Source organism: Triturus cristatus, chromosome 2_2 (assembly GCF_964204655.1).
Source record: "Triturus cristatus chromosome 2_2, aTriCri1.1, whole genome shotgun sequence".
In the NCBI taxonomy this organism is placed as follows: Eukaryota; Metazoa; Chordata; class Amphibia; order Caudata; family Salamandridae; genus Triturus; species Triturus cristatus.
Window position 1 is genome coordinate 1,151,982,575 of NC_140582.1, and position 18,400 is coordinate 1,152,000,974.

At 48.4% G+C, this 18,400-nt stretch overlaps 1 protein-coding gene across 1 annotated transcript in view; it reads right to left on the minus strand.

Annotated features, from left to right (window-relative positions):
• Positions 1–354: 354 nt before the first annotated feature.
• Positions 355–18,400, minus strand: part of DNAAF9 (dynein axonemal assembly factor 9) — a 1,049,036-nt gene continuing 1,030,990 nt past the window's right edge. The window contains exon 37 of the mRNA XM_085642690.1: positions 355–4,681. Within this exon, the coding sequence (XP_085498816.1) occupies positions 4,569–4,681 (113 nt within the window). The 3' untranslated portion in view covers positions 355–4,568. The remainder of the gene's footprint in view (positions 4,682–18,400) is intronic.

Sequence of the window (18,400 nt, forward strand, 5' to 3'; positions counted from 1 at the left end):
TTGTTGATTTCATGCCCCTATTTTTTTGTCAAATTTCCAACATTTCTAGAGGGAAGGGGCTTTACTGGTGTTGGAAATTCACTGGGAAGTGCCAGTTATTTACACACAGTGACTCTTTCACTGTCCTCCATCAAAGGTTTAATGGCTGTGACCTTCTCTTATCACTAAAATATACAGTATTTTATTCAATATGTTATAATTTATTCACAATCTTGTAACAATGAGAGCCAGTGATATTATAGCTAAGATTAAATGCTTTAGTTACCTTTGTGTAGTCCTATTAAGTCAAGCCTCAAACCATTTTCTAATTCACTTCTCAATGAAGACTTATTAAACAATACAAATGAGAACAAACCCGTAACAGAAGATAGTTTATTTGTTTGTTTATCACATTCAAATTACAAGTGTAAAAATCAACACATCCACACAACTGCTGGTAAAAACATGTAAAACAATAAAAAAATAAATGGAAGGCAATTTAATATATATATTTAACAAGTAGTGTAATAAATACAATAAAACGCAAAATAAGCTTCAATCACACAATTCAGTTTCACTGAAGTTACAGTAGTATTTGTAGAAAGAAGCTTTTAATTTAACAAGTTTCAAAAATTCCAAGTACTGAAAACTAGTACAAAAAATGAATTTGGCACATTGTAAAGTGAGATCATTTATCATATTAGTATTAAACAACCATGAAAAAATTAGGTAATCTCATACTAATATTTTGAGGTACATTAAATTAGCTAAAATCACACCAACAATGCCTTCCTAACAACTCACAGTTTACAATTTTCTATACTAGTTAAGTTTTTCCCTTTTAAGGACACACCTTCTTGGTGTTCAGAGCTTGTTGCTGTGCAAATCCAGAAGAAAACATCTCAAAATTCGCCTAATAGGGAACCCTTAAACATGCAACTGAACTTATCCCTGTAACTGAGCAGTTCTATTTGATTTCACAACTCGCTGAACCTCAAACAAGCTCAACATCAGCAGCATTAGACAATAACAAATGTTTCAAATAGGTCACTTGGGTAGTTTAGGTTGCAGGAGTTCCCTCTTTAAGCTTCTCACATTTGTGTCACCTCCCTATAACTTCAGTAACTTGTAATCACACTCACTCTCTGTGATAATAAAAACAAGCTGCGAACAATAAGGTCAGCAAAGCATGTAATAAACCCCTTGAGGACTCTATTGAAGCACTTTGTGCAATACAAAAAATGCCTGGGGAAAAGTCACTGTTAGCAAGTTTTGTTACTCGGTATAAATATAGACACAGTGTAATGGCACTTGTTTTTTCAACTTCTCTTCAGCTTACAGAGACTGTCTATTTTAATTTTTCGATAGTTACAAAACCTATAAAGTAGACAATTCTGAGCCATCATATTTAAACAAAATATTCCCCTCAATCTGAGACAATACAGTAAACATACATTTCTTACAGGAACAATGCAAAAATATGCTAACTTGTGAAGTTCAATGGCACAAATTTATCAGCCACTGGACCTACAAGTTTAATTAGATCACAATTCCATTTTTTGTACATGTTAGTCCTCAAAGAGTTATTTTCCTACAAATTACCTCTACAGTATGTTCTAGTAGTTTAAACTAAGGTATATTTCTTTAAAGTCCTTTCACCATCACTGTTTCCCCTTCGAACATGGGGAGAGACATTACAGCCAATGACAATCACTTTGCGCATCCATTTAGTGCATCAATGGCGCCATAAGCAAGGCACTGCTGTGTTTCAAAAAATAGAGCTGTCACAGTTGTCTGCAATTTTTCACAAATTACAGTTTTATATTAAAGGCTGAGGTAATAACATTTTTCTATACCAAAAAATAATCAACATCTTCACTGAAATAGTACCAGTCTGGTGAAAGGTCTTGATCAGATTACAAGGTTATCATTACCACTTAGCATGCACTAAATAGTATTTATATCATCAGGTTGATAACACTCTCCTGGCACCTCTAAGAACTGGTTTGTGTGCAGTGTCCTACAGTACTTTGTTCATTGGTTTTGCACTTTATGGCATTTGTTCGACAATAATTCACTCCAAAAAACAGGCACCAATTAGTCCCTTACTACTTGACGAGACTGACTTTGTAAGCTGCACAACATTAAGTTATTAGAGACCAGCAGCAATTAAACTACTGAAATTGTTTCTACTTCAATTAATAAATTGCACTTAGAACCTACGTAGCTTATCATGTCCAGAGAAGAGATAGTTTGTACCTTCACTGCCTCAACTCTTATATGTCTAAGTTACGTATGTTTTGATTTAAAAAAACAAAAAACAAAAAAAAGCTATTCTAAATATATGGCTTTTGCTCACATACATATGACTAGCTTTGTACAAAATTAGACTAACAGTGAAAAATGATCTAGCAGTGTTAAGGTAGAGCTACAATTAGATATTGCAATGCAATATCTTGCCTAACTTGCTTTGTCATCTTTTAACAAATCATAATAGTATGATATTTTTGTTATAAACTAAATTATTCAAATACTTCCTAAATGGCTCATTTTATACCCTTGCTTGAAACACTGTTGATTCACATAAATTCCACTGCTAACTAATGTGCAATAAGTCAACTTTAACAGGTATCTTACTGAAAGACTAAGGGATGCCACATTTTAATGAGTGTTGATCCCAAGCCATTATATGTGTTGCTCCTATTAAATTCAACTTGCAAAAACGAACAACAAATTGTTTGCATATAAGGAATTCACATACGTTAAAGTCCTTAGTGCATGAAAAGTACAGTACATTTCTACATCTAACGGCCCTTCAAGAGAATCAAAAAATGAGTGTAAGTATGCAGTAGTAACTAATATTACAGCCACTTAAAATTGAATGTACATCAACTAAGAATCTACATTTCTATTCTAGAATCCAGCAAAGGGGATACATCATATTGCTGAATAATCACTATCGCCTATGTTTTCTAGTTGAGGACTATAATGAATTTGGGCAAGCTTTAGCAACTATTTCCTAACTAGGGCACTCCCCTATATATTACATTTAGCTAGTACATATCAAAGTTTGAAGAATATTACAAACAGACTTTTGTTATCTATTTTAGAGCATCCAATATTACAAAAGAAACTGTTAAGTCTCAAGGCTGCTAGGATTAAAACAACCTGTTTGATGTTTAAGTCACAGTTTCTTTACAGGAAGGAAAGATGTAAGCAACTAACATGCCTGTAACAGTTTAAAAATTTTTAAAGAGAGGAACTACTCAATTGTTGGTACAAACAACCATATTTAGCACCATACTTAACAGTAAAGGTTCCATCACTCACACCACTAAACGAAAAGCTATTCTGTTTTCACAAATATGAAAGACTATGTGATTAATATTGATGTCAAACACAATATTAAAGAAAAATTGTAAAACAGTCTGGCACTTCATAGGTTTTAAGACAACACCTGTTCAGTTACAATTTGAAAAGGTACATGAAACATGTGCTTTACAAATAAAACAGTATTTGCCAGGATTAAGTAATTTGACTTTGCATTTTTTGTTGCCAGAGAGCAAACTAAACAAATATATGGAGTAGAGGAGACACATTCTAGAACTGCCCAACTGAATTTTCAGAATGTGCATTCTATACCTATTTCATGAGACATTGTGCACCTCAGATGAAGTTACTAAAACTGACCAATACCTTTTTTTCTTTTTTCAATGTTAATTGTACAGCAACAGCTTCAATCTATTTTATGCATAGCCAGGGTGTTTAAAGTTTGAATTTCAAATCCACCTTTTGGTAGGTGATGTGCAATGTCAACCCATGGGACGGATTTAAGACTGCCACAAAAAAGTGTGTCAGACAAGGGTTGCTGCATATATGACATCATGATAAATTTAGTACACTATCAAATAAATGCAGTACACTGTCACCACAACATCTGCGGTGAGTTATAGCCTTTCTGGGAACCCTGCTTTACTGTTAGCAAAGCAACTGTCCAGTAAACATTAACAGTAAAAAAAACAGGATAACTGAGACTTGGGATTTCCCTATAGTAAGTCTACCTACTGGAAAAGGACACATTCTAACTTCTGATACATAATAAGTGTGATCCCCCGATAGATCATTCTGTATGTGCTCTACCATTTGTTGCAAATATTGTTGTGAGCTGGCCCTTTTACAAGCTTTGGAATGTTAAGTTCTTAACAGCCGAACTTTTAATTTATTGTGTACACTTTGGTCCCAATGTTTGTATCTAAACATTTGTTTGAATCACATTTAAAAAGGGCCATCAGAAATAGGGTATGTGCATTTTTAGTCTTCTATTTTCTAACTTATAAGCTGTTTACAAAATGAGCAAACAATACTAAACACTGTGTTATGAATTAGATGAAGGTAGAAAAGGCAAATAGCTGGACATTGCAAACAATGCATTTCTATAGCACTATACACTTTTATCAAAGGGACGGACATAAGGCCTTCAAAAAACTGCATTTATATCATTAGGAGTGAATGCTTTTCATGAATAACATGACTCGAAAATGATCAGTATTTGGGAACTAAGCAACATTGCAGAACAGAAATATGTTCGATTACATCTTGTGCTCAAAGACATCATGATATTCTTGCTGTTCCAGCTCTTTGTTATACTTTTCAATTTCGTTGTTGGTTTCCTCTATATAGTCATCAATGAACTGGTCCATCACTGATTACAAAAGGTTATGGAAAACTTGAAAAATCATTTTATAAAGATAAAAAAAACACTAACTGCCACTTTCCACCTTAATTAACCAATACTGTACATGGTGATTAGTATAGGATTTCCATATTTCCAATGAATAAGTTACTTACCCTTGGTAACGTTCTCTCAGATGGATTTATATTTACTAGTACGACTGCTCATCACAAAATTGCCACGGGCTTCAGACTCCATTAGGACAACTTTTCTGCAATTACAGTTTAACAGCAACAAGGGGCGCTTTTGTAGCACCAGATACAAATGGGCCTGATGGCAAGTTCTGGATGTGATGACTCATGATCATAAAGGGAGCACTGTGTTGATGACACCAGTTTCACATGTTCACCCACTCCACCAACAGAAAATAAACCTACAACCTAAAATGATTTCAACCTATAAATGTCAGATCTGCAGCAGATGGGAAGTTAGATGTTGAATTTACAAGAAGGTACATGTCCATCAGTCAGATTGTTACCAAATATAAGTAACAATCTTCTCCTTCCCGCCTACTCTGTATCATGAACGACTCCTGAAACAGCATCACATGAGGTGGGGCAGAGTTAATAAATATTAATTACTGTAGAACTGCTTTGTCAACTAACTCCTCTTAACGGAGCCAAGAAAGCACTTTATTTTTTTCAACAAATGTGCTTCAATCCTAGACAGGTGAATCTTGGCAAGCTCCTATGTTTCAAACCAATTAACAACTTGCCACAAATCCTGAACTCTTGAAATCTCACTGAGTAATAGGTAAGACCCCTCTAAGACTCAACTGAAGAAAATGCTCAACACTCGCTGAGGGATGAGGAAAAGGATAAATAGATAGATGGAAAAAGGCAATAAGATTAAACTTCAATACTACTCTATTTGATCTTTGTGGATCTGAAGATGGCTTTTGATTTGGTGCCCAAAGCTAAATTATGGGGGGGTACTTAGAGACATGGGGATCCCCTGCCATCTTCCGAGCGTGCTCATTAGATTGCATGAAAGACATTTTGCCCAAGTAAGGTGAGTGAAAGGAGGTGAAATAACTTCCTGATTTTTAGTCGACAGAGGAGTAAGGCAGGGGTGCGTGCTCCCACCTACCCTGTTTTGCCACTTTGTCAACGCATTGGTTGCCCAACTCACTGTGGTAAAAGACAACGATGCCCCTAAGCTGGCAGGTACAAAGGTCCCAGCAATGATGTTTGAGGATGACACCCTTTTAATGTGAAAATCTCCTATGGGCATCCAGAGGGTATTAGATAGCGTTGTTACATTCTGCAACAACAGAGGGCTGGAGATCAACACCCAGAAGATCAAGTTCATGGTCTTCAACCCAGCCAAGACATCCCTCCCCAATCTGTGTCTAAACAGCACTATGTTGGAGAGGGTGGCGGTGTTTCAATATCTGGGTGTCACCCTGACAGAAAATATGGAGTGGGGGGCTGCAACTAGCCAAAACTAAGCTTAAGTTAGCCCAGACAACTGGAGGTATTACAAAATTCTGTACACGACTTTCCACACCAGGAATGCAGACCCATGCAAGAAACTGACCGCTGGTGCCATGAAACTAGGGCCCTGAAAGGGATGACCTTAACCCTAGAAATCAGTTTGCAGAATGGGTAGGATGGGTGGGGCGGTAAGGAATCTATCACTAACTAATGTCTCTTACAGATATATTGTTACACAAGTAGTAACTTTGCATTTGAAAGAGGCACGTTAGTGATAGATTCCTTACCTTAGAATAAATACCCCAGCAATACCAACCCCGGTGGTGGCTCTGCAAAGAGTTTACACCAGAAAGTCACGGAGAACAGAACGGCCAAAGAAGCCGTCTCTCCGGACTTGACTGTCCAGGCAGTGATGCTTGGTAAATGTGTGCAGCGAGGCCCACGTAGCTGCATGACAAATATCCAGTAAGGGAACGCCGCGTCCTAAGGCAGTAGTGGCTGCCGTTGCCCTGGTTGAATGGGCACGCAGCCCCACAGTAACCACAGCCAACGAGTAACATGATTTGATGCACAGAACGACCCACCAAGAGATGGTCCTTTTGTGCACAGCCCAACCTTTTTTGGCGCCCACGTAGCCAACAAACAGCTGGTCATCCACCCGAAACTGCTGTGTGCGCTTCAGATAGAACGAGAGTGCACGTTTCAGGGCCAGACGGTGGAGCCTCTCTTCCTCTCTCTCTCGGGAGGGGGAAAGAAGGTGGGCAAGGTGATGGTCTGCCCGATGTGGAAGGGCGTGACAACCTTTGGAAAAAAGAAGGACGGGTCCTTAAAACCACCTTGTCTGGATGAACAGAAAAGAAAGGTTTAAAAGAAAGAGCCTGGAGCTCACTCACCCTTCTGGCAGAGGTGATAGCTACCAGAAAAGCCGTCTTGAAAGTGAGAAGATATAAAGCACAAGTTACTTACTATCGGTAACTATATATCTGTAACAAACAATAGTCATTAGGCGTCAGGCTGGATCCGGAAAGATTTTTCGTCAGCAGTACCCCTGCGCGTCGATAGGCGTTGTCTGCAGCTCTGCGTCCGTCATCGGGATGACGTCGGAGTACTTAGACGCCGCCCTTGCGCGCTGATGTCAGTTCTGTACATAGCTTTCCGCGCCAGGAACGCAGAGCCATGCAAGACACCGACACTGGTGCCATGAAACTAGGGCCCTGAAAGGGATGACCTTAACCCTAGATATCGGTTCGCAGAACTTGGGAGTATGGGTGGGGCGGTAAGGAATCTAACTAACTAATGTTTCTTACAGATATATCGTTACCGAAGGTAAGTAACTTGTGCATCTGAAAGAAACAGGTTAGTTAGATTCCTTACCTTAGAATAGATACCCCAGAAATACCAACCCCGGTGGTGGGTCTGCGAACCAAGATCACACCAGGAAGTCCTGGAGAACGGAACGGCCAAATAAGCCGTCTCTCCATACTTGGCTGTCCAGGCAGTAATGTTTGGCAAACGTGTGCAGCGAGGCCCACGTTGCTGCCTGACAAATGTCCTGCAGAGGGACTTCCCGTCCCAAGGCAGTAGTAGCCGCTGTGGCCCGAGTGGAATGGGACCTCAGCCCCACCGGAGGATCCTTCTTAGCCAAGGAATAACAGACCTTAATGCACAAAACGACCCACCGAGAGATGGTTCGCTTGTGCACTGCCCGCCCCTTGTTAGCGCCTACGTAGTCAACGAAGAGTTGGTCGTCCACCCGGAACTGTTTTGTGCGATCCAGATAAAAGGAGAACGCACGTTTTGGGTCCAGACGGTGGAGCCTCTCTTCCTCTTTCGAGGGATGCGGAAAGAAGGTGGGTAAGGTAATGGACTGCCCTATGTGAAAGGCAGTAACCACCTTAGGAAGAAAAGAAGGGCGAGTCCTGAGAACAACCTTGTCCGGATGGACAGAGAGGAAAGGAGGTTTAGAAGAAAGAGCCTGGAGCTCACTCACTCTTCTGGCAGAGGTGATGGCAACCAGGAAAGCAGTCTTGAGAGTCAGAAGACGAAGAGGACAGTAATGAAGTGGATCAAAGGGAGCGCACATCAGATAAGTTAACACCAGATTCAAGTCCCACTGAGGCATTACAAAGGGAACAGGAGGGAACATGTGAGTAATGCCTTTCAAGAATCTATTGACATCAGGGGACTTGAAAAGAGAAGGCTGATCAGGAAGCCTCAAGAAGGCTGAAACAGCTGAAAGATATCCCTTGATGGTGCCCAGAGCAGAGCCCTGCTGGGCCAGGGAAAGAAAAAAGAGGAGAACCTTCGAAAGAGGGGCGGAAAGGGGATCCACAGTGTTAGACCTGGCACCTTGGCGTGAGTTTCCCTTCCACTTTTTGATGGTGTGCCTCGATTGTTTTGCTGGTGTTGTCCGCTCAGGGCACTGCGCCACGGCTAATCCGTGCCGCAGTGCAAGTGCTCCCTAGGTAAAGTGTACCTCTAATTGATGTTCATGATTGGTTTATTGGATTCACTGTCAGTCCCCAGTAAAGTGCACCAGGGGTGCCAGGGCTTGTGAATGCCAATGCTGCTGGTGGGCTTGCAGCGCTGGTTGAGCCACCCACAGAAAGCGGCCTTGTAAAATGTGTCTAGGGTCTGCCGCCGCAGACCCTGTGCGCGGTCTGGGACCGTCGCGCTGACTACGCAAGTGCCCCCACTTGCCAGTCCCTACACCTTCCCTTACCTACATATTAGCCACCCCTCTGGTAGGCCCAAGGGCAGGGTGCATTGTAGGCATAAGGTAGGACATGCCCTGATGTGTGTGGCATGTCTTAGTAGTGAATTACAGCCATTTTCGTTTTTCACTATTGAAGGCTACCTGCTCTCCATAGGCCAGAATGGGCTGCTGGAGTCACTACACGCTGTGACCCCAGTGGACTCAGAGAGCATGGTAGAATGTCAAGTTTAGTATGCCTGAACTCAGAATAATAAAATACTTCTTGTAGTCAAGTTTATTTTACTATTCTGGGTTTGTAAATACTACTTTTAGAAAGTTAGTATTTACTGACCTGGCCATTTCAGTCCGCCTCTGCTGTGTGTGTGTGTTCTGCCTAGCAACAGTAAGGAGCAGGGTTGGGGAATCCCCAGAGACAGGTTGGCTGCCAGGTGGTGGGTAGAGAGGTGACACCAGGATGGGTGGGAGGAGTACACCTTGACTCTTGAATAGACCTGTGCTCTGCCACCACAAAGCCGGCGCCGCCCCCTGTGGAGCGGCTGATGTCTCTGCCCTGCTGCTGAAAGGAAAGAGCAGAGTCACCATAACAAAGTGCTCCAGAACTGGACTGAGCCAGGCCCAGGCCCCCTGGCGCTAAAGAACAAAAGAATCATGGTATAAAAGTAGGAGCCTGGCTCCTAAGAAATCAGAATCCTGTTTTACCACAAAGAACCTCTGCCCGACTAGAAGGAGAAGAAGACGCTGGAGGAGCTGGCCTGCTGCTTGCCTTGCTGAGAAAGGAGAGGAAGAGACTACTGAAAAGACTTTGCTGCTTTGTGCTTTAAACATTCTCCAAGGGATTGATCTGAGCTTGCCCCCTGAACTGAACCCCAGGACCAGTGGGTTCTCTGTGCTTTTGCTCATCCTCCGATTCGAGCCGTGTGTGCATCCCGCTGGAAAGAGACTGCGCCCCTCATCGCCCCTCCTAGGGCCGTGACACTCAGGAGCTTGCCTGCCTCAACCCCGTGAGAGCCTCGCTCCGTCTGGAGCCGCTCTCTGTCCCCGGGCTAGGTTGCCTGCACCCCTGTCACCGCCTGCCACTGGAGCGCGCTGAACGCGCTATCACCCCTCCCGCCGGAAACCGTCCGACGACTGTGATCTACGCCGGGTCATCCAGCTGCACCGACCGTGCCCTGTGACCCCGCTTCGCTATCCCCGGACATCTCAGGCTGCGCCGCCCCCGTTGTGGAGACCCCCCCTGCACCGCCGTGCTGAGGGTCGCTGGCTGCGCCTGCCTACCTGCCCACACCCGCTGATCGAGGACCCAAGACACTTCCCAAGCTGAGAGTCCCACCGACCTGTGCCGACTCTCCACATCACGAAAGGAGTTCCAGTATCGGGCTCGGGGCCCGCAACGCCTTATTTCCCCGTTCGCAGGAGCCGATCTCTGTGAGTACTGGAACCACAAGTAACATTTGCAATAGACTGCAAAGTATCTATTTGAAGCTACGAACCAAGAACATTTGCCTGCTTTATAACTTGGTGGCATAGCGAAAACGTTATTGGTCTTGTGATAAGTCTGCTGAGATATATATACCTATTTTTACATAAAGAAGCGTATTTTTCTACATATCCAAGGCTGGTGTCTGTTTCTGGGGGGATTGATGTATTTACTGTGTGTGTGATTGTAAGTGCTTAACCAACAACGCCTGAGGAATCGCCTTGGCTGCTCACGCCACGCACCTAGAGGGTGAGCAAGGGTCATCAACAAGGGGTTATCCTGCGCCCTGACATAGAGGAGAGGGTTCCTGCTTGACACAAGGGCAACCTTGCGCCAACCAGAGATCCCCCAAGTCTAACACACAGCCTTTGCTGTGCACCATGCCACAAATTTGTTCCACCTGCAGGGGTATACAGTTTAAGTGGAGGGACGCCTGGCTGCCAGAATGACATCACAGACTTCAGGAGGCAAGTCAAATGGCATCAACTGCCGCCGCTCAATCTCCACGCATGGAGGTGGAGGCTGGACAGGTTCGGGTGGAAGACCGTCCCCTGCTGCTGCGACAGAAGATCCTCCTGAAGAGGCAGACGGATCGGGGGATCGATTGCCATGCTGAGTAGCTCGGGATACCAGTATCTTCATGCTGAGTCCGGAGCCACAAGGATGACTTGGGCCCGGTCGCGCCGAATCTTCTTCAGCACTCTGGGCAGAAGTGGTATAGGCGGAAAGGCGTACAACAGACCGCAACTTCACTTGCGACGAAAAGCGTCGCCGAGCGAGTGCCGCCTTGGAAATTCCAACGCGCAGAACTGATGACATTGAGCATTCTCTTCGGTGGCGAATAGATCTAACCAAGGCTCTCCCCACTGTAGAAAGAGACCTTGCCCCACGTCCGAGTGCAGACGCTATTCGTGATCCATCAAGCACCGACGGCTGAATTTGTCCGCCCTGGCGTTCAGAGAACCTGCCAGGTGTTGAACCACCAAGGGACATGGCTGATGTTACAGCCATGTCCAGAGGCGCAGAGCCTCCTGACATAGGGTCCACGACCCCACCCCGCCCTGTTTGTTGCAATACCACATGGCGGTGGTGTTGTCTGTGAACACCTGCACCACACTCTTTCCCAGACAGAGGGAAGGAATGCCTTCAGTGCCAGTCGGATTGCCCGCAGCTCCAAAAGGTTGATATGGAGCCAGGACTCCGCCGGAGACCAGAGTCCTCTGATCCGCGCCTCTCCCAAGTGGCCTCCCCATCCCAGGAGGGACGCGTCCGTCACTACTGTGAGCTCCGGTTGGGGAAGGGAGAGGGATCTGCCATTGACCCAATCACGATTCTTGAGCCACCACTGCAACTGTCGTGCAGTGCCCTCCGAGATCTGGACATAATCGGACAGGTTGCCCTGATGCTGCGCCCACTGGAACTTCAGGTCCCACTGCAGAGCCCGCATATGCCATCTGGCATTTTGCACCAGCAGGATGCAGGAGGCCAGCAGGCCCAGGAGCCGGAGGGTCATCCTGACTGAAAACCGGGATAGAGGCCGAAAGATCGGAATCATAGCATGAATATCCCAGGCTCGCTGCTCGGGAGGATAAACTCGAAACCACGTTGAATCCAGAACCGCCTCTATGAAGGGGAGCAGCTGAGAGGGACTCAGGTGTGACTTCGGCACGCTGATGAAAAACCCCAGCAAATGCAGGAGATCGGCTGTGGTCTGAAGGTGGAAGACGACTGTCTGGGGCGAGTCCGCCTTCAACAACCAGTCGTCGAGGTAGGGGAAGACTGACATCCTTGACCTGCGCAGATGAGCTGCGACCACCGCCTTCACTTTCGTGAACACCCGAGGGGCGCTGGTGAGGCCGAAGGGGAGCACGGCAAATTGAAAATGCTCGCAGCCTACCGTGAACCGCAGATAACACCGGCGGGCCGGCAGGACGGAGATGTGAAAATATGCGTCCTGCAAGTCCAACGCTACCATCCAGTCTCCAGGGTCGAGGGCAGCCAAGACCTGAGCCAGAGTCAGCCTTTTGAACTTCTAATTCCGGAGGAAGCGGTTGACGTTCCAGAGGTCCAAGATGGGACGTAGACCCCCTTTGTCCTTCTTGGGGACCAGAAAGTAGTGGAATAACAACCACTCCCTACTTCCAGCCCCGGAACGCACACAATGGCCCCCTTGGCTAGGAGGGTCGTAACTTCCTGCTGGAGAGTCGCCAAGTGATCCCCCGACATGCGGTGAAACTGAGGTGGCATGGCTGGAGGGGTGGACTTAAAGGGAAGGGAGTAACCCTTGCGGATGATCTGCAGCACCCACGTGTCCGATGTGACAGCGTGCCAGAGGGGGAGGTGATGGCGGATCCTGCCACCCACTGGGGTGGGGTGCTCCACAAAGCTCGGATAGGAAGGTTTGGAGGCAGAAGCAGTGGGGGCGGAGCTGGACTGACCCCCCCTTTTGGATTCCCAGACCCGCCCCTGCGGAAGCAACGTCCGTGCTGCGGTTGAGTCTGCACAGGCTTTCTGAAGGAACGTGCCTGGGCGCCCCTGCCGTTGCCACGAAAGGAACGAAAACAAGGAGTGGCTGGGCTTTTCGTGGAAAGACCCAAGGACTTGGCCGTAGCCCGCGAGTCCTTAAAAGGCTCCAGCGCACTGTCGGCCTTATTGCCAAACAGGTGGGTGCCATCACAGGGCATGTTCATGAGTAAGCTTTGAACATCTGGCAAGAACCCGGCAGATCTCAACCAGGTTAGCGACGAAGCACCACAGTTGTAGAAATGGCTCTACCCAGTGAGTCCGCGGTGTCCAAAACCACACCGAATGGTGAACCTAGCCGCATCCTTACCCTCGGCAACAGCTTGAGACAGCACAGCCTGGGCCTCTTCAGGACACTGAGGCAACACCTGTGCAACGGCATCCCACACCGTGTCGAAATCGCAGCCCAAGAGGCACGCGGTGTTCACTGACCGCAGCCCTAAGCTGGCCGAAGAGAACAACCGCTTGCCGAACTGCTCCAGCTTCTTAGAGTCCTTAACTGGCGGAGCAGTGGGAAAGGCACTCTGGGACGCCGAAGCTTGTATGACCAGGCTCTCGGGCGTAGGATGAGTGGCCAGAAAGGCAGGGTCACCCGGCGCCGGGTGATGACGCCTGGTGACATTCTTATCCACCGGGGCCCCCGTGGGAGGCCGAGGTAGGGACAAAAGTGTCCGAGAACCTGGGCAGGAGCGGGACAAATGGTACCCACAGCAGCGCTGGAGGCGGAGCAGAGGGCGGCGCTGGGGCCGGAGCCGGCAGCGTGGGACCTTGTGGTGCCGTGGCCGGAGCCAGCGGTGCAGGATCCTGCGGCACCGGGCCAGAGTCGCCGGCAGGATCCTGACACAGGACCACAGGGCCCGAGGGCACGCCGGCAGGAGCCCGAGGCCTAAACAGGCGGTCCAAGGTGGCATCTTGCACCTGAGCAGGAGTCGCCGACGGACCCGGGTAAGGTGGGTAGGCCGCGGGACTCCCGGGCTCCGAAGGAGCCGCAGGGGCAGAACCTCTGTCCCCCTCGTCCGCATCCGGGGATCGACGGGGGGACGTTGGAGAGCGACAACGCTTCTTCGACTTCTTTTGTGTCGTCTCTTACCCAAATCCGAGGGTGAAGACTTGGGGCCCGAGGAGCGATGATGGTGGCCCCGCGAGCATTCCCTGGAGCGGCCCCAGGACCGGAGGCCATGGTCAAACAGTCCATGCAGGCCCGGGAGTCGTGGTCGCTCTCCAGGCTGTAGAGACAGACGTCATGGGGGTCCGCCACCGACATATTGCAACGGCAGGCCTCACAACACTTAAAACTAGGCATCCCTACGTGCACCAGAGTAGACTGACAGGAGACAAAAGTCTCAAAAAGTGACTGAGGTACGTGCTCTAACTGGATCTGCGCTTACTGGTGCAGAAAAAGGAAGAACTGACGTCAACGCGCATTGGTGGTGCCGAAGCAGTCTCCGTGACGTCATCTCGGCGCATACGACGCCAGCGATGGACGTGGAGCCGCACGACGCCATCTACTGACGCGCAGGGGTACTGCTAACGAAAAAACTTTCCGGATCCAGTCTGACGTCTGGGGATATTCTAAGGTAAGGAATCTATCACTAATGTGTCTCTTTCAGATTGTTCAGTTTAGACCTGATACCCTGCCGCTTCGTGCTTTTTTATGTAAATGGTCAAAGACAGCTTTCCGAGGGTGCCCTGCCTGCAACTGTGAGGAAGTCAGAGCTCCAGGTCTTCTTTTTTTGCCCTGGCTATAAATTAGTTAGGCAGCGTTGGCTTATAGGAATCTAGGGTTCGTGCATTGTGGGGCTGCATTTAGAGTCCTGAAAACTGACACCCGTACACCCATTGCATTCTCTGTATCCCGATTTCTAATTTCAATGTGACATAGACACTGGTCTCTTAAATCTGTTATCAAAGCCACAAGTGCACATAATGTCCCCACCTGATAACGGTTTAATCTAATTTTTAAAGTCTTTTATGTCTTAAACTCTAATTTTATTGGTGCACTAAGCTTTTACTTCTTCCCTGCAAGTGATATGATCTACCTGGATGCACCATTCTTCGACCTCAGCAAAGCACCTTAATGTTGTCTAAAACCAATTGTACTTCTACAGCCATAATGAGAAGTTTGCCTTTCTCGGTAATTCTTGTTTGTAATTGCACATTTTTTGCACATGCACTTTAAGGAGGTCAATAGAGTCGGACATGTGTTACTGTAGACTGCTCTATGAAATATCAAGATGATGCACATGCTTCTTTGTAAGTTGGATGGATTCCTTTTATTATTTTATTTTTTATTTGATATTTTATCTTTTATAGCAATCGTTTTTATTGATTTTCAGAACAACAGTAGCTTTGCACAAGCACAGTCAAACAATAACAAGTAACTGCCGGGAGTCCCCCGGCCCTAGGTATCTACAGAATGCCCCATAGGTGGTTCAGATGCTCCATGTGCGACCCAGGGGAACCCCTCCTCAGACTCCTCTGGTACCCCGTCCCACCCCCCACCCCCCCCACTGCCCCCCTCCCGCCACCCCCCCCCCAGAGGCTGCTGCATAGCGTCCGAAATGACAAAAAAGGGAAACCGTTTCAGTCCGGGGAAAGCCAGGTCCGGAAGAGACGCATCGCCCTCCATGCGGGCGGGAAGACGGCTGACGGGAGGCCCCTAGATAGGTAGGTCAGCAACGAGCCCCAGGACTCCTCAAAGGCTGTGGGATCCTCCCTAAAGCACATCGCCAAGCGCTCCATCGAAAGCAGGCGCCACAGGCGGGCATGCCACAGTGACAGAGCGGGAGCAGCCTGTTTCTTCCACGCGGCTGCCACCGTGAGTTTAGCTGCCCCCACGCAGAGCCACCATATAGCTTTATCTCCCCTGGACACTCCCTCCCAGTCCTCTCCCCGAAGACCCAGGATGACATGAGCAAGGTCCCCGGGGGGTTCAAAGCCCAAAATCTCTTTAATCTGCGCTAAAATTTCTGCCCAGAAAGGTTGAATACTAGGGCAGTCCCACCAGATATGTTTGAAATCCCCGAGGAGACCACATCCCCGCCAGCAGAGTGCAGAGGTCCCCGGGAAGATCCTAGCCAATTTTGTGGGGTATAGGTACCAATCAAAGATGGTCTTGTAGTGAGCTTCCCTCAAGCCTACCGACAAGTTGTGCCTAGGAATGTCCCGCCACAGGCCCCCCCACTCAGCCTCAGTGACCTCCCTCCCCAGGAGACGCTCCCAGAATTCCATATGTCTGGCCCTGGGTGTGTGTAGTGTAGTCAGCAGCATCCCATAGAGAGACGAAATCGCCCCCTTCGTCGAGCCTGCCCGTGACAGCACCAGCTTCTCCACCTCCGTAAGGCTCCGGCAGCCCGCCTCCCTGAACGGCGGCGCCGTGGCCCAGTGTTTGAGCTGCAAATAATGGAACTGCTCACTGTGGGGGACCCCAAACTCACTCTTACAGTTCTGGAACGAGCGGAACGCCCCCTTATCGAATAGGTCCGCCAGCTTTAGGCACCCTCCCTCTCGCCACCCATCAAAGGGACCCTCCTCTCTGGCTGGAGCAAAGGCCGGATTAAAGTGTATCGGGGTATAAGGGGAAGGGAATGTCGTCCACCCCTCCCTCCGCGTGACTTTATCCCAAACCTCCAATGTAGTGCGCGTTGGCGTGCTAAGATATGCATTCGGCGGTCTATCTCCCCTCGGTTTCCACAGCAGGTCCCAGATGGACCTGCCGGCTATCGCCCGGTCCATATGAAGCCAATGCTTCTCCGACTCCCGTACCGTCCATTCCAGCACGACCCGCAATTGGGCCGCTTGATAGTATAGCTCAAAGTCCGGCAGCCCCATCCCTCCATCCGTCCTGTGTTTCCGAAGCACCGTGAAGGGGAGCCGAGCCCTCCCTCCTTGCCATACAAACTGAGTGATCAGTGTCTTCAGCTGCGGAAGGAATGCCTTCTCCAGCGGGATCGGCAAGGCCTGAAACAAGTAAAGGATCCGGGGCAGCACCATCATTTTTACCGCATTGATTCGCCCCAACCAGGATATGTATAAGGGCGTCCACCGCCGCAACTCCTGCCGCAAGTGTGGCAAAACTGTGGTGTAGTTGGCCCCGTACAGTCCCGAAACCGTCGGTGTCAGCTGTACCCCTAGATATTGTAGCGAGTGTTGGGCCCATGAGAGCGTCGTCTGGGCTTTGAGCAAGGCCACCTCCGCTCTCGAGAGCGTGAGATTGAGTATGTAGGATTTGGTCATGTTGACCTTGAACCCTGCCACTCTCTCAAAGTCCCTCAATTCCTCCTGCACTGCGGGCAGAGAGACCTGTGGCTCCCCCATAGTCAGCAGAATATCATCCGCGAAGAGGGAGATTTTGTGATCCTCCCCTCCAAATCGGATCCCTTTAATGGAAGCATTCTCCCTCACCCGAATGGCTAGTGGCTCTATGCTGAGGGCGAAAAGCAGAGGGGACAGCGGGCACCCCTGTCTAGTACCTCTAGTCAGCTGGAAGGGCTCGGAAGGGGTCCCGTTGACCACTACTCTCGCGGAGGGATGGCTGTAGTTGGCTCGCACCATCTCCATAAAAGCGTCCCCGAACCCAAATTTTTGCAGGGTTAAGAAGAGGAAGGGCCAATCTACGCGGTCGAACGCTTTTTCAGCGTCCAATCCTACTAGCACCGCTGGGATCTTAAATCTGGATGATTTCTCAATAAGGTGGATGGTACGCCGTATATTATCGCGCGTCTGGCGCCCTTTAATGAAGCCCGATTGGTCCGGGTGGATCAATCGAGGCAGCAGGTCATCGAGGCGGCTAGCTAGGATCATGGAGTAGAGCTTGGCATCTAGGTTCAGAAGTGCTATGGGGCGGTATGATGCACACACCAGCGGGTCCTTGCCCGGTTTAGGTAGGACCGTAATCACCGCCTCTGCCATTGATTTGGACACTCTTGCCTCCTTCGCCACCGCCCGAAACAGAGCCGTCAGATGCGGGGCGAGCTCGTCCACAAAGTGTTTATAAAAGTGGGCGGTATAGCCGTCGGGCCCAGGTGCCTTGTGGAGCTTGAGACGCTTTATGGCATTTCGCACCTCCTCCACGGAAATCGGTTCGTCCAGCCGGTCCCGGTCCAGCGCTGACAACTGGGGGCACTCCACCCCATCAAGATATGCCGTTTGCGCGTCGTGCGCCAGCGAGCTCCCCCCATACAGCTCACCATAAAAATCCCTAAAGGCTCTGGTCTTCGCTGCCTCCTCGTGTGTGACTCGGTCTGGCCCAACCCGAATGCCTTCCACATAGGATTTTGCCCGCTGAATGCGAAGCTTTCGGGCCAACTGAGAACCCACCTTGTCCCCCTGTTCATACCCCGCGTGGCGCAGCCTCAGCAAGGTATATTCCGCCCTGGCGCTATATATCGCCCGCAATTTACCCCTCACCGCCGTGAGTTGTCGCTGCAGGGCTCGAGTGGGTTTATCTTTATGTCTGCCCTCCAACCCCCTAAGTTCCTCCTCCAGTGCCTCCCGCTCCAATGCTTGTTGTCGCCGCAGCGACGCCTGTAGTTGGA